The following is a 23,256-nucleotide window of genomic DNA, read 5'->3' as shown; positions in this document are numbered from 1 at the left end:
ATTTTGCGGATTCGCTGAATTAAGCTGTTAATAACTACTACGCAGGTACAACATTAGAACGAGGATATCCTGTGACGTAATAACTCATAATCATAATAATTAGTCGTCTGTGCGCACGGTTAAAGAAATAATACGTAAGTTTATCACGTATTCACTGCGGCTGCAGGCGGTCCCGTATTAGCGGAAAGGCCGCAGCGCAACGCATACAGATTTTATGCGTGTGAGAGAGAGAGAGAGAGAGAGAGAATGAGGATTTTAATCGGCATTCCGAGCCTCCGTCCTTATTATACACCCCTTGTTTCTCTGCAGGAGTTCCCGGGCCACCGCAACGCGTTTCTCGTGTACGTGAATACTTTTAGCAAATGCGATACCTACGCCAACTTTGCATATGTAATACTGTATACGTATACATATTACAGTGTGCACTGTACATTATACGGAGAATGTTCCGAAGGATTGTTTCATCCGGACGAACGGACGGATATGAGTAATACTCGTAATCTGCGTGTTTGGATTAATCTAATGAATTTCCTACATCCTTGAATAAATTTTTAAACGATGTGTCAATTTATGGTATTTTTTTTATAGTGGATTAAAATTTGACCAGGATAAAATTCTTATGCTGATAAAACGGTTGAGTTTTACCTACAGTGGGCATGATAATGATACGTAGAGTTGTACGAGATGATTTATTGTTAGTGGAATATTTCTTAAGAAAAAAAAAAAACACAAAAGGTCACAAGGAAAGTAAAGTATTTTTTTTCACTTTCCACTATTTCGTATTGAATATTTAACTATTCTGGACATTTCTTATACGTCGGGTCGTTAAATTTCACCCACATCGATCAGTCTCAACTAAACAGTGAAAATATCAATGTGGTTGAAAATCGAATGGGATTGCATAACTAATTCAGGTATAAAAATGTCACATTATTAACGGTATTATCACATAAATCAGCGCCCGCACGGATTGTATCGCGTAAAAGAAGTTCCAACTTGCTCAAGGCTCGCTCGATTGTCAGCCGCGCCTATTAATATACAATAGAATAATAATTACAAGGCGTCGGTACAACGTAATTTTTTGTTTACACCTGATATAACTTGTTTCTGTTTTCCCCGATACCCACACGCCGATACCTATGTTTCACGTTACGAACACGTGAAGCTGCTGTTTTATTCTTGGCTGACAAACTAGATCTGACCAGCGCGGTTTGTCGCAAGTCAGAAATGTTGTGTGAAAATCAAGGAGCAACGGATTCATCGGTTGAAATCAACCCGAAACGCGATCAAGTTTCCTCTTCTCTCTCATTTTGATCCATTTTTTAAAATTTTTTTCCCTCTTACCGCGGTTATTTGATATCTTGGATTTTACAAGTAGAATATTCGTCGTTAGAAATTTTCGCCCGGATTTTGACACGTTTTACGGTATCTTTCAGCTTGTCTTTGTTTATTAACGTCTGCAGTATCATATTATCTCCGCATCGCAGTTGAATCCGTTATCGGGCATCGCGCGAAAAGATCATAGAGATCCGAAAAAATGCACTATATAAATATCAATCGGCGGCGAATAGTCACTGATCAAGCGATAGATTATAAAACAGAAGAGTGCGGTAGCTGATAACATTAAACAGTGCCGAGTCTGTATTGACATTACGGGTAATTAGTCAGTGAGACTGATGCACTGGCTTTATAATTGTAAGTGCAAAGAACTGGCTGAATGTACATCAGATTCCGATGATTAATTTGCAAGAAAGTCAGTCGAATGATTTTTTATAATGGAAAAGCATCCTTACATATTTGCAATGCTAAAAGTACTTTTGAAATTAAAATTTGCATTTCGAAGTACAATCCTTTGAGTGTATACCACGAAAATTTCATAAAAAAATTCGCAGTAACGACGAAGTTATAGCGTTTTGCAAAGAATGAAAAATGAGGTTGAAACGGCACAAAAAAAAAAAAAAAAAAACGATCCAACGGAAGCGTTGACATCTAACGAAGACCCGTCATATTGCTCAGGAATCGACGATTTCATGTAAGTTTGAAAAAAACCAACTATTTCAGTGTAAACTGTGCTCAAAACTTCAAACGCGTTTTTATGAAAACGGTGTTTTCAAAATCGGTACCAGAAATATATCCGTAACTACTGGACCGATCGGCATTTAGTTTCATACAATAATCTAGTACTTGTCGAGTCGTTTTTTCGATACTTGGCTTAGATTTTTTTTTTTTTTAATCACAACCGAACAATTTTAAGGAGAAAAATCGCCTGTTTTATTTCCGATACTCCCATGATCCAAGAACCAGTTTTGTCTATCTACTTTAGCAACTTTTTTTCTTTTTCCAAATAAAATAAGGCGGATGCGCGTCTGGTAATGGTGGATTTTTTCTTTTGTTATTCAAAATTCAGAATTCGTTATGTTTTATGTTTGCGTTCAAATTATTTTAATTTATTGAAATTGTATCTGTACATATAAAACTAGTTCGAACCGATAGAAGAAGACGGAAAGATATCGCCTAACGACGTTGTTTTCATACCAGTGCATTCTCCTGCGCAGTTCTCGTTGAGACTTCGTGTCTATAGATCAAGAATTATCAAGAATTTTTGATTTCAGATAACATTAAGAGCCAAAATCACCGGGGCCACCCACGCGCTTTTTTTCGAGGTGCCAACTTTGATGAATAACAACAATAATAATAATAATAATAACAATAACAACAAACTGTTAAATTTTTTCAAAACAATTTTTTTTTGTCTCTTTAATATGTAAATAAAAACATATTGATATATCACAGATTCCAGCTCATTCTGTAAGGGTTAAAAATCGGTCTCATTGAGCGTAAAACGTCCGATAATAATACTGGGGTGAAATTTATGCAAACGGAAAGTAGTGAAGTGGATTACTCGGATCTAAGCATGTATTCAAAAATAGGAGTGAACAAATCAGGCTAACTTCGAAACAAATATTTATTTCTCGGCTGCGATTTCTCACTTTATACACGTGGAGCGATGATCGTCGAGCGATTTCAATCGATAAATAGAAAACAATGCTTACACGGTATAATTAATCACGGAATGACAATCATGAATTCGGCACGTGTGCTAATTATATTACATATCCGTGGAGTAGGCGGGAATTGATAATTGTCACGGGTACATTGTAATTAATGATAATTCGTGGGTATGACTTGAATTGAGGAACCTGTGCAGGTGAGGCCCCGATGTCACTTGAAGTAATTTTCACACCTGCAGTAACGGCTCTCGCACCTGGTTCTTATTACGGGGCTTCGGGTGAAATCCTTCGGCTCGTTGCGAGGATTGAATACAAAATTGAGACACCAATTATTGCGCTGCTCTTGCCTTTAGGACAGACAATTTTTCACTTCGTCAGGACTTACCGATCGGTTCGTGGTTCGGTAAATTTTTCACTTCATGCCGTTAAGAGGCATCAAGGTTCGACGAACAAAAATTTGATGAAAAATTTGAGAACTCTGAATATTATTTCTTACAAAAGATTCCATTGGAATGATTTCGATATTTTTTAAATACTTCGTTCGTCGTTTCTTCAATCAGTCAAAACTTGGACAATGCGAATTTTCATGTAATGCATTCATCTATAGATGAAAAATTGTGAATATTAGTAGTTTCACGTCACATCCTGTAGATTTATCGAAAAATTTTCACATCAATGTATCAAGATTCACGGATACTTCATAGAAACTTTATACAAACTAACCCAACCATATTTTGAAGTATTGTAATGTTTTCAACTTACGATTAAAATTTTTTTCACCTGGGATGAAGAAGTAAAAATTCCTTACGAGTAAGTTTGCGTGAGTTGACATAAGGATAATTCAAAGCTTCGGACTGGTGCGAGAAAAAATCTTTCAAATCCAATGATATTCGATAATTTCGTGACTCATCTTTCCTCTTCGAATGTAAAATTAGCGATAGCTCGCGATGGAAATTAAGACTGAATGAAAATTTCTAATACGACAGTATATCCGGTGTTATTTGGACAAACGATCGTGGACACAACGAAGTTTTGGAATTAAAAAAAAAAAAAAAATACGCGAATGGGATTACTCAGATCTAACAATAAGCATATATTAAAAAATAAGAGTCCACAATCAAGCTAAGTTTAAAAAAAGTATTTACTACTCCTTGGCTGCGAATTCTAACGTATTCGGTCGAACAGGATTCCTTTTTTTTTATCACTTTCGACGAGAGGAGACGGATCTCGAATAGTAATCAAATCTGTCTCGTCGAGTCGTAGCTGCGCTAGTACACGAGGTCAATGAATGAATATACGAATCACGGTGATTCTGTTACAATGGACAAAACCCCGTCTCCACGTGTACTGGAATTGAGTTTCACTCGAATGAACAGTGTACTACACGTTAGTCCCGGTGTAAAGTAACAGTCGCAGCTGCAGCTAGGAGGATTAGCGATCTGTGCGGACAACTTATTTCTTCAGTAGGTTATAGGCGTAATTATAAAGAAAGTATCAAATTTCCGTACGGTTGCGAAACTAGATCGTATAAGATTGTAGAAATGACGTAGGTGCGCCTGCCTGAGAGAATATGAGCTGACGGTACAATTTCCTCTTGGAACCGTTTCCTGCATGTTATGTGAATACAGGCGTAGGAATCTAATTAAAATTGAGTATTGTCATCGACGATAACTTTTGGCTTTTTGAAAAATGGTCTGATCTGGATTGGGGAAAATTTATTGCATGTGAAAACTTTTGAAAAATTTATGAAGTTTTTGCATTCCTTCGAGTACCTGCGGTCTTTTTTTTTTTTTTTTTTAATCCGTGAATACAGATTTTGAAATTGATACATCACGAATACTTAAAAGTAGTACGCCATATTTATATAATAAACATCTACTGTCATTAGTAGGGTGGTCCTTGTTTAGGGTGTTGACGAATTTTTTACCGCCCCATCACTGAAATCAATTTTAAATCATTTATAAAGAGTCGCCAAATTTTTTTCCGATTCTTACAGCAAGTCTGAGATAGCCGGCATTGTGATCGAAGTTTGTTATGGGAATGGCATGAGAAAGACTTTTTTTAGCACTATATATTTTATCGTGAAAGTGATAATGTTCCAAAAAATCTGTAACTGCGAGGTTTTAGTCGGCATTAGTGATGCTATATGAAAAAAAAAAAATACACATCATCGTACGAGGCAATCCAGACGAATTGCACTTCCTCTAAATAAAGAAAAAGTCAGGTTTCGAGGTTGTGCAATTCGTCTAGATTGCCTGGTACGATGATGTGTATTTTTTTTTCAGATAGTAGCACTAATTCTGACCAAAACCTCGCGGTTACAGATTATTTGGAACATTATTGCTCTTGCAATAAAATATGTACTGAGAAAAAAAGTTTTACCCATGTTAATTTCCATAAGAAACTTCGATCACAATGCGGACTATCTTAGATTCGATGTAAAAATCTGAAAAAAAATTAGGCGATTGTTTTCGAATTATTTGAAGTTGAGTTCGGGGGATGGTCTGGCAAAAATTCGTCAACACCCTGAATAAGGACCACCCTAATCATTAGCTGTATAGAAACAAAACATCCCGACGTGATTTTTTGACGGATTTTTTTCCTCAAAACGTGAAACGTTTTATCAAAAAATTCGCTCTTCTTTTTATCATCACACAACGATCCCGGGTACAATTGATTGCAAATTGCACTATAATGACAGTCAATATTATTGGTGATGGATCATTGAGAATTTTTTTTTTACTTTCATTTGTCTAGGAATTCTATTCTTCCATGAAAATATATCTTTCATGTGTAATCAAACGTGTGTATGCAAATGGTTGCGTATATCGGATCGTGTCCTTTAACGCACGAACGCTGCTAGTCAACAAAGGTGCTATAACATTTCTTTTCACTGTCAATCACATTGTCGCGATCAAGATCACGATCGGTGAACAAAGGATATTATTATAGGCATAAACATATCGTGGAGTAAGATGCGGAAATAAAAAAAAAACAAACCCAAGACACAAGAAATGTCACCGGCCTTACAATTATTTGGATCAATTTTTCTTACCAGGGAATTATACAATTTACAATGAAAACTGAAATATATAGTCTTTCAGTAATTAAATCATTTAGAGAATGTATTGAAATTTTTATTACGAAAATTTTACTACCGTTAAAATTGTGAAGTTGTGTTATAAAAATAATTGCGTTCATCTATATTCCAGAATCTGTAAATAATATCGAAATTTTCATTTCATTTGGCACACATACAATTTATTCTCGTATTTTTGTATTTCGCGCTACTCGATAGTTTATAAAAATTCATAAACTTCAATTAGCAGTCAATAATGTTCAGGTCGATAGTAAATTGACTTACGTTCTCACGAAAAAATAGAAACCTTAAAATTTTCAGAATTACCTGTATATTTTTTTATACCTTATTAGATTCGCTATGGCGAGTTTTTTACGATATCAAATTTGTATTTTAACAATGTTAAAATTGAAAATAATTTCCCCATCTCAGGCAAACAATCACCGTCTTACCGACTTTCCGTCAACTCTTACAATAAAGTCAAATTAAGCCAGTGTTTGACTGACCAAGGTTAAAATTTTTCACAATTCTAATTTATACTCTCATGCCGTTCTCATGCCGATTTATAGAGTCTGACTGCGTATAAATTTCTGAATTATAACGATAAATACGATTCTCTGAGAACGTGTCGATTTTAAATTCACAAAATAAAAACTTGACACTTGGTAATTACAGTAGTCAGCATTATACGAGGTCTCGTTTTGATGTGCAGTATACTGAAATACGGCGAAGAATTATCATGGTATAAATTGTACAAATTACTCAATACGATGCGATAATAACAAGCATGCGTGGCATGAATTGTTAAAATTAAGAGGGGGAGAAATTCAATACGTTCGATAGGCTGACGCGTAACATAAAACTTAAAACATACAATTGCCAGTATAAGAAACCAGCTTGACAAAGAGTTTTGAAATTCTGCAGTCGCCAATTAATAGACGTGTGTATTATAAGGATCACGTGAGACAACGGACAGAGCACTGATCAAATAAACGAGTCACGTTCTTTCAGCATTTTTTTACTTTCTTCTTTCCTTAATTTTCGTATTCTTCTTTTTTTCCTCTACGCGTCCGATTCATTACATATTCAAGACATCGCGGATCATCACATTATATCTCTTATCGCCAAACCAAATTAAGGCGTGACCTCAAGTTCGCCGGGCTACAGAGGGCAACTCTGACAAAGAATAAACAGCAGTGTTTGTAATTTTCGATTCGCGAATTCAGATGCCATGTACGAATACCGAGTGAGAAAATTAGACCAAATAACAACGCTTCAACTTTTTGGCATAACATACGTATGAGAGTATTTTTGGTTGCTCCGATCAACTCATGTCGCAAATAGATTCATGCATTCCAATTTTTCGTTTATCAATGTGTTTCTTTGAAGCTGAACCGTACAGAAGTGATAAAAGACATGAAAACAAGTGTTAAATCATTTATTTATCGTAGTTATTATGTAAAAAAACTAAAATTGAATTGAAATGAATAATGTAGCAAAGTCGCTTGAAATAATTAAGGGGTTCAAATTGTAGAATCGTTGATATCGTTCGAAATCATTTAACTTTGCCGATGTTTTATAATATTTAAACAATCAATTTTGGTTAGGAAAACTGTGAGAGCTTTTTCTGCGAACCTAAATATTTTTAAAAAATTATTGGTAAGTATCGTTGAAGCAGAATATCACCCCGTGTGACCGATATGCGATTCTACCGAGGTGTAATCTATTAAGGTTAAGGTTGTTTGAAATTTTATGAAATTGGTGATATCTTGAATTTTTAGAATGATCATAAATATTCGAAAGCATTAATTTGAATTTATTGTAACATCGAAATCTTCAGATTATCGAATCTAAGTCTTGGAATATAAATGGCATGATTTATATCGCTTGAAATGACAATTTTTCAAATAATGAATTTTTGAATTCATGGAAAATAAGCAAAGCCATTTGAATCAATAAAAATTCAGAAGTTATGAAATATTAGAATAAAACGAGAATGATTTGAGCTTCCAATGAAGTAAATGAAAAATCGAAATCTTGATGTCGGGAAATTTTGGAATCGCGGAAAACGCAATTCAAATAGATCGAAATCATTAATGAAATGTTGAAATATTAAACTCGTTCAGATGCTTCGAAATCAGCAATCTTGTGAACTTACGAATACATCGCGATAATGATTAACCCGAAGGATAAACGACCGTTATTTCCCAACTTGTGAGCCAACCATGTAGTATCAGGCATTGGAAGAAGTTATACACGTGCCATGAGTAACTGAAACTGCATTCGTGTTACATCCATAGGGTGGATTGAGTCACGCAGTGAAGAATAGCGTGATTCGCACACCCCGAGGGAGCGATCGCTGTTATTACAATCAACATTTTATTGTACACGAGACAACAAATTCGACGGCGGTTGGTTATGGAGGGACGTTTAAACGATTTCCACCCTCGGAAGACCAATTGGCTTAGGGTGGCACGAGTAAGCTGTCAATATTGATATTCGATAAATCGAATTGCTCGATTGAGGTACTCAAAATAGATAAAAATGAAAACAATCTGTTTTCCAAATTTCTCGTGTCTCTGCAATTAATTTGTAAGTTTTCGTCGAAACTGGAACATCTACAATCAAAACTTTGAATAAGGTTATACGATAATGCAAAATGAATGATTTCTTCCATCATCATCAGTGCAACATGAAAAATCCATCTCACCTCGTTCTGGGATACTTTAAAATTGCCTGTAAATTTATTGTCGTCCGAGTTTTTCAAAGCTCCGAAATCCAGTATTTATATGAATTTTTACCGGGTCTTAAATGTTGACAAAAATTTTCACAGGTTTGGAATAAAATTTTTAAGTGAAGTTTGTTCATTTACTTGATTGACGGCAAAACCAACACCTTGGCTGAAAATAATAATTTTGCAGACATTTAATTGTCACTGTATCCGGATGTTTTATAAATTTGGATTGTACATCAAAAATTCGAATAAGAATCGCACAGATTTTTTCTTCTTTTCCCTCTATGAAAATCCTATTGTACGGAGTTTTCTTTCAATGAAAAATTTTAACTAATTTTCCACACTTCTTGCAGCTTGAAGAGCGTAGAAAAGTGGTGAAAAATTGTTTTCAAGAACAGCAATAATTTTGGCCTCCCAGACCGTTTTGCACGGTCTTTCCATACATTTCGACATTGATTTTCCAAACGTGCGAAAAAATTTCCGTAGCAAACTGTCTGTACAAGGATCTTGTTGAACTGTCATGAGTTCGACGAAACGTCCGACGAAGGATGAAATTCTTCTGACCTTTGGTAAATTAGTTATCTATAGCAAAATCAAATATTGAACATGAAAAAAAAAATTCATAAAACAACAAAATGTCAGAAAACGGATCAATTTACTCATAAAATCGTAACTCACTGAAAATTGACTGAGTAACTTTCACGACGTATTGAAGAAAAAGAAAAAAAATAACAATACGCAGATACGATATTTCATTATTTATCTCGGATCAAATCAGATTATTTTAGGTGTTTTTCATATGAAATTTAGGGTGAAGATGCCGTGCTCTCGCTGCTCGCCGCTCCGACGTTTCATCGGCATAGAACCCGCGTCATTCGGCTGCAAATTGGAGTTGTAGGGTATAAAATGACAAAAGCAACCCTCCCCGGACTGAATTTGACGCCTTTTTGTCCCCGGGCCCGAGTTCGAAACTCTTAACGAAACCCGAGGTCGTCTAGTCGCGTGCCTGGTGCAAAAACCGGAGACTTCGGAGACGGACGGACGCGTCAAAATTTACTCCGGGTATCCGAGCACTCCGGAGGGAGTGAGTCATGACGGGACGTAAAGCGGCGCCGCGACGAATCGCCGAGTCGAAGACTCAGACGGCTTTGCGCTGCCGTTCAGTCTGACCCGAGAGGTCTTTTGCTACTGACGGGGGCCTCGAGACGCGCAGCTCGCGTCGCGCGCTTTTTTTGAACGCGAATAACAACGAGCGGTGGGAAATCTTTTTCCTCCTGAATTTCACTTTCACGAAATCGTCGAAGAATAATTGTAAATTTTTAAATCTGACGGTGGAAGATCCCGCGATACATTCGATTCGAATGGTCGTACAGATATCTGTATTTCTCATGTGACATACGGATATTATGTACGATATCGCGGTTAATGCATGGCTAACCGGAAGTTATTTGCAGATTAACCGCACGTGCGGTTTAGTACGTATGGTATAATATGCGGCATATAACGTTCGTCTGAATGACCATCGACGTGAATTACAGGCAGCGTGATAAGTGTGACGATGAATTGAAAAGGAGCTGAAAGAACGTTGTATGTTTCGGTTAAGGTATTTTCAACGTTTGTTGTTTCTCCGCGCAGTTTATACGGCTAACGTAATCCACGAAAATATCGGTAAGTTTGGCGTTCAAGCATGCTGAGATTATTTTTATACTATACACAGTAATGAAAGAAATATCCTTAGTCGATTATTTGCATACCGATTCGCACGATCGATCCACGGGTTAAAATATCCGAAATCGAATACATGATACGCTACATAGAATGTGAGCTGTAAAAACGAAATGAACACGATCGAAACTCGAAGGATTATCCATTGCTATTTGTCTCATAACTTGTCAGAATGAGAATTACAAAGTCAAGCAAAAAAAAAAATCTAAAAAAAAAAAAAAACGAAGAATAAAATTATGCAATTATGTTGATATAAAACTGTGAAAGTAATCGCAGTACGAAAAATTTTCATCATTCAATAATAAATAAAACAAGACAAGTAAATTGTTTTCAAGATCGATACTCTTATGCTTGTAGCTAGAATCGCGAACATTATAAAAGACGAATGTACGGTATTCACTGATTTCTTTCTTAGGAAAAAAAAAGAAATGCATAACCGGTCTGATTGTCAAGTATCATTGTATACGCTCGTTTTTATTAATACAAGGAAAGGTCTGATAATGAGTTAATCTAGTTTCGCAATATGATACTTTAAAAAAATAAAAAAAAAATTTTAAATCTTTAAACTAAACAATGATCAGTCTAATTGCGGTGAAAATGGTACATGTAAATTAATAGATAGATGATAATAGCAATAACAACAATAATAACAGTATGTTTCCCAGAAGAAAAAGTTAAGGGAGAAGCTGTTATATACAATAAAATGAATTATACCTATAACGTGCAATAGTTACACACAAGGTCAAGGAATTATTTTCTTTCCACAAAAATGTATTTTTTTTATACTACTTTATCAATTACTACTTCTAGCAAATTTTCCATTCTTTTTTACAAAATTCAAAGATGCATTGAGAGGATCAGTTATGAATTGTATCCGATTTTTTTTAATAAGCAGTTACCGCGCTGCGCTCATCTGGAAAATGGGGTTTCGATAAGTTCGGCAATTTTTCAAATCAATGTATCTCAAAATCAGAGTAAGAATGGAAATAAAGTTATTATAGAAAAGTTTTACCGCTTCATGCGAAATTCTTGATCATTTTTATACAGATCGTCGTTTAGGATGCGAGTCACTTTTGTCTGAAAATCAATGAATCGATGAACCAGTCAATTAAAAAAAAAAAAAAAAAAAAAAAACGTACAAAAATTCATGACCGATTCTTCTCGAACATACTTAATTGGATTGCGTAGAGAGCCAAGAAAATCGGTCGTTCGCTTCGGCACGGAAAGCCTCGTAATATCTATAATTGCGTACCGCAAGATTAAAGAGAATTGCACCGAGCACAGTTGACGCAAAATTTGTATGTCAGTTGATTATTTATGCTTATAATATGCAATATACATATACAGTATACATACGTTTCCATACCTATCTTACGCAAACAATGCATAACAACATTGTTTAATTACGGCTGAAAATTATTACTGCAAAGATATGTGAAATTCGGTTTGCGCTTGCAGTTATTCGTGCGATAATACCTATATTTGCAGTTTCTTCCATATGTATATATATATATATACCGAGTCTACAATAACGTTTTCTGTAATCAGTTGAGGAAGAATGTATAACAGCACCGTTGCTGAGGCGTGTGATGCGGGGGATCGGTGAGAAAGAAACAAAAGGATAAATAAAGATAAAAAAAATCAAGAGGTGCGGAACGAACGTAAGGATGTATAAGTGTGCGGAACTGGAGCCGCGCCAATTTAAAGATAGTCATTGCACGGCGGCTGCAGGCGTGACGTAGTCACTCGAATGGGGGCAAAGGGAGCGAAATAAACTAACGAGAGAAAGAGAGGAGAAGTTTCAAATGACCCCGTACTTAATAAGATTGTACTGCGAGTAAATATGCTATAATAATAATAGTTGTGCGAAATCTTTGATCTTGTTTTTTTTTGTTTCTTCATTTTTTTCTTTAAACAATTTTATTGTTTCATTGGAGTTGAGCTTTTCTCAAATTTTCCCCATTCCTTTCACACTTTCGCACCAAAGTCGTAGGAAATCCGTTCGAGAACATGAAATTTTGACAAGGGTTACGCAAATGTGTAAAATCGTGCAAAAATTCACAATCATCGGGTATAAAATTGTTTAGTCTGTAGAAAAAAATTTCACCGTATTGAAATTTCTCGCGATTTATAAGGTACTGCGCGATGAGAAAAATAAATTGCATTTCTGTCCAAAATGTCGACGTGTTGAATGAAAGTTCTTCAGTCTTACTTAATCAAGTGCATGATATATTTAAATTTCATACGTAAAAACATAAAACGACAATCCTGATTCGTCAGGGAGAGTATGCGTCAAAGATTTGACCCGAATTTAATGAAGTGACTCGCGTAATGAGCTCGCATAGCGATATTGCTGTCACTCTAATTGTAAGGTGTGAGAATCGGTCTTAATTGAAAATGATTTAACGATCATCAGACAAGCGCGTGAATATTTCGTTAGTCTTGTTATTCTCGTGTTTACTAATCTGACAGCTTTGTACAAATATCTCAAATTGATGGATACGTAGGCCTCAACTATATATATATATAGAGAGAGAGAGAGAGATATAGATAGAACCGTCTCTTGTATTTAATTGTTTACTCACGTAATCGTTAGAATCGACGAATTAGGAACAGCGACATGAAGATTATAACACTGAGATAAGCGTCTTTATCCCCATCTTATTCAAATCCCACCCACTTCGGACAGTACGTGTATTAGACGGTGGAAAAACTATCATTGTCATTATCTAGCCGACAATTGTAATCGCGAAATTAGTCATCGAAGGGATTAGCGAAAGTTTATAGCTTTGAAAAACTCCAGGTTCAGTCACGTATCAGTTATTTTATTTTTTTTATATTTTTTTTTAAATATTAACTTTTTGATGAGAGCAAAGTCCGGTTTTATCACGCCTACATGGTGGAACATTTTTTTTCATCAAGGATATTTTAATTTCAACCAAATTAGACTTTCGGTATTACAATAAAAAAAAATTCAATAATCCAGGAATAAGAGTGGTAAAAAAATTTATTACGGTTTTGTACGTCTTCGCTTTCCGAGAGATTTCAACAATCTGCAGAAAATGTAAACGGAACTCGGAATTATTCTCAATGCAGATTTCTTGATTTGCAATCTCTTGAAAAAGCATGCAGGTTTCTAAAAGAAACAAGTCCAACTTTTCATGGATTTATTGCGAAATGATTTTTTTTTACATGCCACTACAGATCTTGCTTTCCTCGAATGCGTATTGCCGCATTGCTGTGTGTTGCAAATTGGCAAAGTTACAGAGGAGAAATTGATAACGGGTAGAAAAAAAAATCTATTACGAGAATCTAATATCATTTTACAGAGAGACTGCGACAAGTAATAACGCAAATTGCTTCGACTAATTGAAAGAATTTTTATCAATCTTCTTCGATCTCTCTTTACGCGCACATGATATGTGATACCTAATTTTGCGAAGTATGAAAATGATTTGCAAGCAATTCTGCGAAGCATCGGAAGAGTTGAATTTTACAGAAATTCTTTTTACGAAAGCATAATCATCAATTCTTACACCATTTTTCTGTTTAAAAGAATGGCCATTCTTATAATCTCATTCGACTCATCTAATTAATCTAAAACGCGGTAGTAAAAATAAGATAAAAGGTAATATTTCCAGATGGAATCGATGTAAATGACCCTAATAATTTAGGTGTATCCATTATTGTTGTACAGCATTTCATTGGCTGCGACTTTTGATCGAGGCCGATTAATTGACACTCGGCACGTGGAAGATTAAACAGAGTTTTCTAATCCAATTAGTGACGAAGGAGCCTGACGTATTTGCGTGAATGTCGCAGTAATCTCTTTCATTATTACGATCGTGTTAAACAAAGTGAGAGAAAGAAAAAAATATAACGATGATAAACACCGCGTTATTCCATGCCAACGTTATTGCGCCCGCAAGCACTTTATACATATATACACATGTATCCGAATACTAATTGCGTCCTGTGCTGTATAATGCACTTATCGATTAACGTACAAGGCATTCGGCGAGAATTGTCGTGTAGATTGTGAATTTCACAAAGATATTGTTCAATATTTATACCGGATAGACGAAAGTGTAATTTGGTTCGAAACGGTGAGGAAAAATTTTGTGCATTTCCTATACGGTAGCGGATTTCGACAGACTATAGTATATTCTGTAAGATGAAGGCAAACTCGGTCTTTCCGGTCCGAGCGTAAATTTGCAATATAAGCTGAAGACGAATATTGCAAATGCGCGAGGCGAAAAAACCGTTGCTTCTTTGTTACACCCGATTCTTTGCATAACAAGTGTATATTTTTACGCGTTTTCTCACGCAGCATGAAATTGAGGTTAGGGTCACGTAATGTCAGATTTTTTCGCGACAGCGCATGCGCGCAGTATTGAAAAAACCCTAGGACTTAAAAGTGATCTTTTCTGTATTCCGCGGATTTGCATTCGTAGACTGACTCGACCGTCATAGAAACGGATACTTTGTGTATGGAAAACACGTTTGAATTTCTGTTTTCTCGAACGGTTATTCAGTTGAGAATTGTACTGACAACGAGTTTCGAAAACCGTGTTTAATTGCTTTCGAAAAATGAAACTTTTATTCTCTTCTACTTGCATAACTGATTTCAAGGAAATTTGAGTATAAGATTCACTGACCTTGAATGTTTCTTTTTTTTAATCGATGGTCGGAAAAGTGAGTTTAAACAGAATTCTGAAAATTCAATTCTCAATCGATCAAAGCGCACACGACGTAGGATAAAAAAGTACAAATTCCGACGTCGGAAAACCCGATTTTTCTCGAAAATACTGTTTATCGTGGTACTTCGTCGTTAAAATAACGCGAATTGGGTGTGAAGAAATACATAAAAAATGATTAAAACGGTATTGTCAAGTCTTATATCTTTGAGTAACAAAAACGACAGGGCAAATCAAAATTCAAAACGCCCAGAGGCTAAAGAGAAAAAAACATCGAAATACATGGATCGGCGATGACAGGGGAGAAAAAGAAGACTTGCTGGTTGTGAGACGATAATGATCAGTCGTCAGTCGAGTTATCGTGGAATACCCTCTATGCGGTATAAATGCATAAATAGTCGATAGAAGTTTAGGCGGCGCGTAGCCTGAGGACGTTGTAATTAACGGAATTATTTTCACTAATAAGTTATTTGTCATGACGCGTGACTTGGCAATATAATGTAAAGACGTGCACCGAGAAAAGGAAAAATACATGTGGGTTTAAATGGCCGTTTGCGTTATTGCAGTTTGTAATGTATAACATTTACGCACGCGACTTTTTGTTTTCCTTGTATTAAGCCACATCAGAATTACGAGCATGAAGTTAGTGACAATGCCGTGCTTAGAAAAAGTCGTTACTTCGCATTGTCAGCAGTGTTCGAAATTTCGTAAATCATGATAAACAAAATATCCTCTTATTTTGAAAAGCCAACTCCTTTAAAGTCATTCTAAATTTGCCGAATAATGATTTTTTCTCTGATATTTCGCTACTTTTAACGTTACTAACTTCAACCTCATTCCGAATTGCAGCTCAGTAATTTTATCGCGAGGTTAACATTCTTTCGACAAATTCTGTATCGTGGAATTTTGCTCCCAAAGAGCCTTTCGGCGAATTTACCAATTCTACATTTTTTATAAACAGGAAACAGAATTTATTCTCTTTACAACGGTATAGTAACGCTTATAACATTTGGATTAATCGTCATTCCGTACTAGTTGCAATTGAGCATGATCACAGTTTTACCACCCGTGGATAACAATTCATTGTTCTTAATTTTTGTACCATGAAAATTAGAGCCAATGACAGTTTATCAGTTCGTCGTAAGCGTAAGTGTCAAGGTAATATTAGTATAGCAATTAAAGATACGAAATCGAAAGAAATGAAAAAATTATTCTAATTTGCACAAAAAGTGGAAAATAGTTCAGTTGCGAATTTTATGGTTGCCACTGAAACTGTAAACTTTCCTTGATCAATTGTACATTGATAAATGGGTAGGAAATTTTCAGCAAGTATGAACCGAACTTGCACAAACCGAAGTACGGCAAATACTTCTTTATTTTTTGTATACGAAGATAATAATATTTGCTTGTTTTACGTGCATGCGCGTGTCTGGCAGTGCACCTTAGAAATAAGACGAAGGTGTAACAGTTCGCAGAGAAATATACACGATGAATGGGAAAACGGCGTGGATTGTAATTTACAGTACACAGAAATAGAGTTATCGCCTGTAGTAATTCCACAGGCGATCTATATTACCGCATTCGAATTAATTAATACGTAATCGCTGTTGTGACGCGTCATAAGCGCGAAGTGAGAGAGACTCGACCGAGTTGAGTGTCGCTTTAATAATCGTCGTCCTGTTCGGTCACTGTTTATTTTTTTTTTCAACATTCAACCTCCCCGCCACCCTCCTTACCTCTCAAACGTTCCAAAGTTTATCGTTTTGCTTCTGAACTAAATAATATCACATCGTAGAAACAAGCGGCAGAAAAATAACGTATTCGGATACATGGCTTTTAAAGGAATTCATAAAAAAAAAAATTCTACTATCTTCTAAAACTAACCAGATTTATTTTTCACTGGTTTTCTAATCATGATATTTTCAAGTCGTCGCGTGTCTTAATATTTTCTTTTTTTTAACGACAGATCAAACTTAACAATTTTCGTGGTTAAATTGAGATAACAATACGGGTTGAAAAACATTCGGTGTAAAAAAAGAAATGACGTAAGTTGGAAAAATATATATATATATATATATATATAATACTGTTGCAAATATATATATATATATATATATATATATATATATATATATATATATATATATATATATATATATTTGCAACAGTATTGATATAATGCTACGCTTGTACATATATTTGTTGATTATTTTTGAGATCGTACAAAATGATGATTTAGTAATAACGACTGAAGGAAAAAAAAAAAATAATTTAATTATAAACGTAGATAAAATATAATTTGATATACTATAATTATTTCGTTTTCCTTTCGTTTTTATCACCGTCAAAGTTGACTCGCACATTCTATCAGTCTTTCAATTTTGCAGCATGTTACATCAATGCTGTACAGTGTTAACTGTACACCTCTGCAACTGAGCTGCACACGGTGCATAATAATATATAACTATATCGGAACTATCAGCGGTTAATAAATTATGCTTATATATGCAATACGAATGCGCGGTTTTAATACGCGTTCAGAGGATGTATAAAGCACTTTAATATTCCTGTTTATTTTTCCAATTCTTTATACAGTATACCTCAGCAAACATTTAGGCGTGATGTAGTCCATGTACAATTGTACATCCATACGTATACACCATATATGTATACCTATATTATACCCGTATACGTGCATTTAATAATCGTGTATCAGCGTGGCGAACGGCAGTTTTTAACACGTGTACGAGGCGTGGGTGACCGCTAACCGATACGTGTAGATTGCTGCAAAGACCATCCTATAGACGAATCGATTCCTCGCTACATTTGGCGGAGAAACAGTATTGTTCTCGAGAGAGAGCAGGCCCGGCTGTAAATGAATTTTTAATTAACACCTTGTCGCAGGCTGCAAATAATTATGACATATTTTCAGGTATATTCGTTGAGCGATTTGCTTGGATGGATTAGAAACGTTCGTTGTAAGCTTTTCAAAATTCGAAGGACGAATTTCGTCCTACACTTTGAGCCGATCTGTCGGAATTTCAACATTTCCGTTAATTATCGAAAGATTTGTTTCGAGGATTTTAAAACAATTTTAGTCACACGTTGGAACATGAAATTCTTCGCTGTCATTGAGTGAAATGAATGTACAAAAAAAAACAATCGGAAAAAATCTATGTTAATATTCTAGTTAGGATAGAAATAATGGTCAATTTTTTACTTTTTGCTAAAAACTTGGCAAGCAACTCATAAAAATTTACAAATATATTCTAAGTATTCCAATACAATGGAATCTTTTAACACAGTTCTAAAATTAATTTTTTTTTCTAAGTGTATTTTTGTGAAATTTTGCGGAAATTCTTCGAAACTTGTAATGGATGTATAAAGAATCTAAAAAGAGTTAAAAAATGTACGCGCAATTTGTTGCAATTCATGAAATCAATTATTGAATCTTTCTAATCTTGCATAAATAGAGAGAACAATATTTTTTTGCCTAACGACGTCTAATTGATAAAAAAAAAAAACAATTAGTATATGCATGACCGTTGTGTTAAAACGTATACAATCAATTGGTTATAACGTAATAATGATTGTTGCAAAAGGATTTTTTCTTGATTGAAATATTTGTTGTAATATACTATACACTTCAAAATTAATACGCGATTCTTTCGAATTTTTACAAAATTATTACTTCCAAAGTTATGTACTAATACCGATGTCTCATTTGACCAGTTTCAGGTATCAGAAATAAAATACCATTGGCTCTCGTTCATCGAAAGATTCGTCACTTTGGATAGTTCCGATAGTTCAAACACATATCGACGTGGTGTAGAAACATGTTCTGCAGGATTTGCGACAAGGAAATAATCCGACTGCATTCGTCGTCCTGCAAATCCATCGGCATGTTGAAACAGCAGGAAAATAGTAACCACATCCGTAAACAAAATTGATGTATCAGCTGGGGTTCTATCCAGCAACAGCAGAGGTTCCCAGAATGTCTCTAACTGCAGGAGCCAACCGGTGGGCATCAAAGGTCGTAATAATCCTTCAACTCGCCGCTTGGAGTGCCGTTGGAATCGTTCTTCTACAGAAAGGCGTTTCCTCCATGCACAAAGCAGTCGATGTCAGAAACGCGACTCAGGTAATGTACCAAGAGAAAACGGTGAAACTTAGCAGGTAGAGTGACCGACTGCGCGTGCGCGAAACAAATCTGCTTCATTGGTTGGCAAGATCGTATCGTGGCAATATTTTTGGCGGTCAGGCAGGGCAACCAACTCACTCGAAGCGAAACGTGAAACGTTAAAGTCTCCCGCAGCAAGTGGGGAACTGAAATTATTTTGTTAGAAACGTCACTTATCGTTCAGTCGACGGTAAAAGTTTGCTGAGCCTTGCCGAATCATTGTATAAACTATCTGAGATTGTGAAAAAATTGCGTGACCTAATTATTTCCCTAAGCCGCGTTTCACTGCTGAAGTTTGAGGTGGCCGGCTTGAGTTTAAATCCGATAAAGCTCGCGCATGCGTAGTCGGACATTCAATTTGAGTTTCACACTTTCTTCTTCGTGTACTCTGAACTTTAATATCTTATTCACCTACACACAAATTCGATCGTAAGCGCTCCTATTTTCGATAGTTTGAAGCATATATAATTTTATCGCTCAAGAGAATAAAATAGGGTAAAAGTATACGACATGCTGAATTTGTTGCGGTAAAACTTGAAGGTCCGACATCATCGTGAGAATATAAGAAATCAAAATGAGGCATCCCAATGAACGACGGTATAAACCGAACCGCATAAAAATCTTGTAATAGTTTCCATTGGCCCGAGAGCATCTCGCACGCGAAATATCTCGGCATAATAATTATCTTCTTTCCCTGGCTCTCTTTCAGTTAAACAACACAGTAACGGTGAGTAACCTGATAACGAAAAAAATCGCCAACGAAGAAGATCGGAGCGAGAATGAGCCATCGTCAAGTAGTTCGAGTAGTTCAGAGATTCAAAACGAGGATGAATGGAGCCCGGGGTCAGTTAAAAGTAAAAAGTACGATCTCGGTAACAAGTTGAAAGTAATCGAAGAGGGATCGGCAGAAGCTGTTTTGCCATCTTCGTCGTCGACCAACGACGACGTGTCCAAGGAGTTTATGCCGGGATACAAATCCGGAAATGCTTCTGAATCAAGTCGGAATTTAAGGACGTCCAACGTCGCCGGAGGCGGAACGGCCGCTGCGGCCGTTGCGATGATCGCCGTGGGGGCGGTGATGCTGGTTTTGGGACCGGCCGTCATCCTTTTGCGGACTCTCGACGATCGCCGGCAGGAGCGAAGGTTCCTCAAGCTTTCAGCGCAGGACGATTTGCCCCCGAGCTACGAGCAGGCCACGCTTATGGACGAGGCGCCAAGGTATTCGACCCTGAGCCTCAACACCATCAGTGGCGCCCCGAGCGGTGGAGGGAGGCCTACAGGCTCTTCGGAAGTCTGCGAGGTGTGATCAGGTCGCTTGACTTGCCTTCTGAAATACGATGGAAAAAGCAAGAAAAATATGTCCGTGGTCGCGGAAACGAAAAACTCTTCCTTCTTAAACATCGGTTCTTGTTTTCTAATGATGTTCTTCGGCGATCTGCGGGTTCTCTGTTATCTTGAAAATCGAAAGTGTGTGCTTATTGGGACACGATTTGTCGTGACAAGTGACCGGCGCGCTCTCTACCGGGCTCGAAACGTACCGTTGGAAGTTTTCAACATCGTTGATTAAAGACTCAAATTTGCGCAATCAGTGAGGGATGAAGCTTTTGGGGATCTTAAGATAACCAAACTCCACATAAATCGAATGTTTTATCTTATATTCACTGAGTTCCACGTGAATACTCAATTCGGTACTGTTTGTGGTTTTCGGTAGGAAAAAATATCATCATTGCACGGAATAATGAAACTTTTTCTAGTAATACTGAATAATTATAGCAAACAGTTCTTGTCTGATTATCGAATAATCTCAAGTGTACGGTCAACGTTCGGTAGGGTGGCGCAACAGTGACTCAACGTAACGAATTAGTGCAGTTGCATTTCCGAACTGGGTTTATTTTCGTGGCACCGTGTTCCGTTGAAAAAAATCTTATTCCAACATCAATTACCGTTGTTCATGTATAGACCGATAATTAACCGAGCAAAAAAAAGTGCGGGAAGATTAAAAAGGAGAGAAATGATCGGTGGTAGAATTGTTAGCTGCGCTGTCTTACGTCGTCTCTTGTCGCAGATCTTGAAGCTCTTGTTTACAGTGAACTCCCCGTAACTTTCCGTCATGATATTAATCGTCATGAATTCGGTAATTCTTGCTCCGAACACGAGCAGCGCCGTATAAAGCCGAATGTTACGAAGCACCGTAAAATGTAACGATGTATTTATTATAATCACGTTATGATTGAAGACGATGCATTAAATCTGCTGGGACAGATTTGTAATTCCTAACTGAAATGAAAACATGTGATATATATATAATAATGGCATTACAATTATCGAATATTTTTACGTAAAAATTCGACTTTGAAGTATGAAACGGTTATTTTTAGACAATAATTATTTCGTTCTTACAAGCCAGATCTCCTCAGCAAGGATAGCTGTGTTCATTGGTTATGAACTATCAACGTTTTGTATAAATCACATATTTGTTTTGTAAATATTATAAGATAAGTATAATACACGAAGTCCAAGACATTAGTTGTACGGTATATCGACGATAAAACGATATTGCGCAACTACAAACGAAGCCAAGAAAGTAGAATAAAAGTGAGTATGTAATTGTTTTTGAACAAACAATTTTAATGGTTCCAATGACTCCGGAAAAAAGTTTTGCATACATGCGTATACCTTAGATATTACGTAAAAAAAAAAAATGTTTTACCGGATTTTATTTACGAAGCAGATTAGATTTTCGGGAGAGAAACTTGCTGCAAATAAAAATTTAATAATACGCAGCTGTCCATTCGTTCAGACTTTAGACACAGACCCTCTTACCGTGCGAGTTATCGATATCGGCTTGACTTTAACATAAATTATTCGAGTGACTAGAAACAAACATGATATAACTTGTTTAATAACGAGCCAAAAAAAAGCCATTCTGATTATACGAGATATGGGTAGCTACAAGGTTCGCCCGGCAGGCAGAGAAGGTCACAATGAGCCAATTGGCTTTAATTGATCCCGAGGCATGAACTCAACCGTCCGCCGAATTAGAGTGGACTTATTCCGGAACTGAATAACGAATCCAGCCCAATGCGTGCGCAGTGCTAAAACTCACGGATGATTTATTCTTGAAATCTTTACGTGAATTTTCTCCGATTCGATACGGAGAGAGCTTCGCTTTTTATACCTTCTAGTATTGTCATTCTTATCACTATTTTTACTTACATACGCGTCGTGCATAATGTAGAGATTTATTTTAGATGTTATGAGATAATGATATGGGTGTGTATGTACAAAGTACGTACACATATATAAATAATATGTTATATTTAAAATATTTTGTATACCGACTGTGAAATCATTATTATTATTAATATTAATATGTACATCAATCATTTAATACGAAATAAACATGATATTTCTAGAGATATTAGCTGATCGTGCACGCTGTGTTTGTTATTGCAATGGAAATTATTATATCAACTACAAAATACGCGTACGCCGATTGATATTTTTTTTAATTCTTGGTTTTGGAGATCATTTTATTCGTATTTTACATAACTGATAAATTTTCCTCGGTTGTATTATATATACACGTATATATATTTGTTTTTGTGATGAAAATTATTATCTTACATTGGCAAAATAGACGTATACTGATCGATGGTCTTTGAAATTTTCGGTTTTGGAGATACATGCGCAGCATAAAAAATGTCCCAAGATCTCGGAATATCCACTGGATTCACGATGGGTAATCTAATATACTCTGGTTCTACAAATTATCTCTGAGAAATAATGAGAATTCGAAAAAAATAGATACAAATCTGAGAAATAATAAT

At 36.0% G+C, this 23,256-nt stretch overlaps 1 protein-coding gene across 3 annotated transcripts; it reads left to right on the top strand.

Annotated features, from left to right (window-relative positions):
- Window positions 1-9,974: 9,974 nt before the first annotated feature.
- On the top strand, window positions 9,975-22,843 carry LOC107227769. Of its 3 annotated transcripts, none has more exons than XM_046735762.1 (4): window positions 9,975-10,135; window positions 10,279-10,492; window positions 18,979-19,387; window positions 20,136-22,843. In XM_046735762.1, the coding sequence occupies exons 3-4, from the start codon at window positions 19,196-19,198 to the stop codon at window positions 20,730-20,732; spliced, it is 789 nt and encodes a 262-aa protein (XP_046591718.1). In that variant the 5' UTR covers window positions 9,975-10,135; window positions 10,279-10,492; window positions 18,979-19,195; the 3' UTR covers window positions 20,733-22,843. The 3 variants fall into 3 exon arrangements, with proteins under 3 accessions (XP_046591718.1, XP_015524495.2, XP_046591719.1); XM_046735763.1 differs by having other exon boundaries at window positions 9,985-10,079; XM_015669009.2 differs by having other exon boundaries at window positions 9,975-10,492.
- Window positions 22,844-23,256: the final 413 nt, after the last annotated feature.

The sequence above is a fragment of the Neodiprion lecontei genome, chromosome 3 (assembly GCF_021901455.1).
Source record: "Neodiprion lecontei isolate iyNeoLeco1 chromosome 3, iyNeoLeco1.1, whole genome shotgun sequence".
NCBI lineage: Eukaryota > Metazoa > Arthropoda > Insecta > Hymenoptera > Diprionidae > Neodiprion > Neodiprion lecontei.
Note: the sequence above shows the minus strand (reverse complement) of the source record. Positions and strands in the feature narration are given on the sequence as shown.

Bases quoted from the DNA above. Each gene is read 5' to 3' on its own strand.
- LOC107227769 (XM_046735762.1), top strand. From the start codon at position 19,196: ATGTATCAGCTGGGGTTCTATCCAGCAACAGCAGAGGTTCCCAGAATG. The intron at 19,388-20,135 runs GTAATGTACCAA...GCTCTCTTTCAG, and splicing joins ATGTCAGAAACGCGACTCAG to TTAAACAACACAGTAACGGT.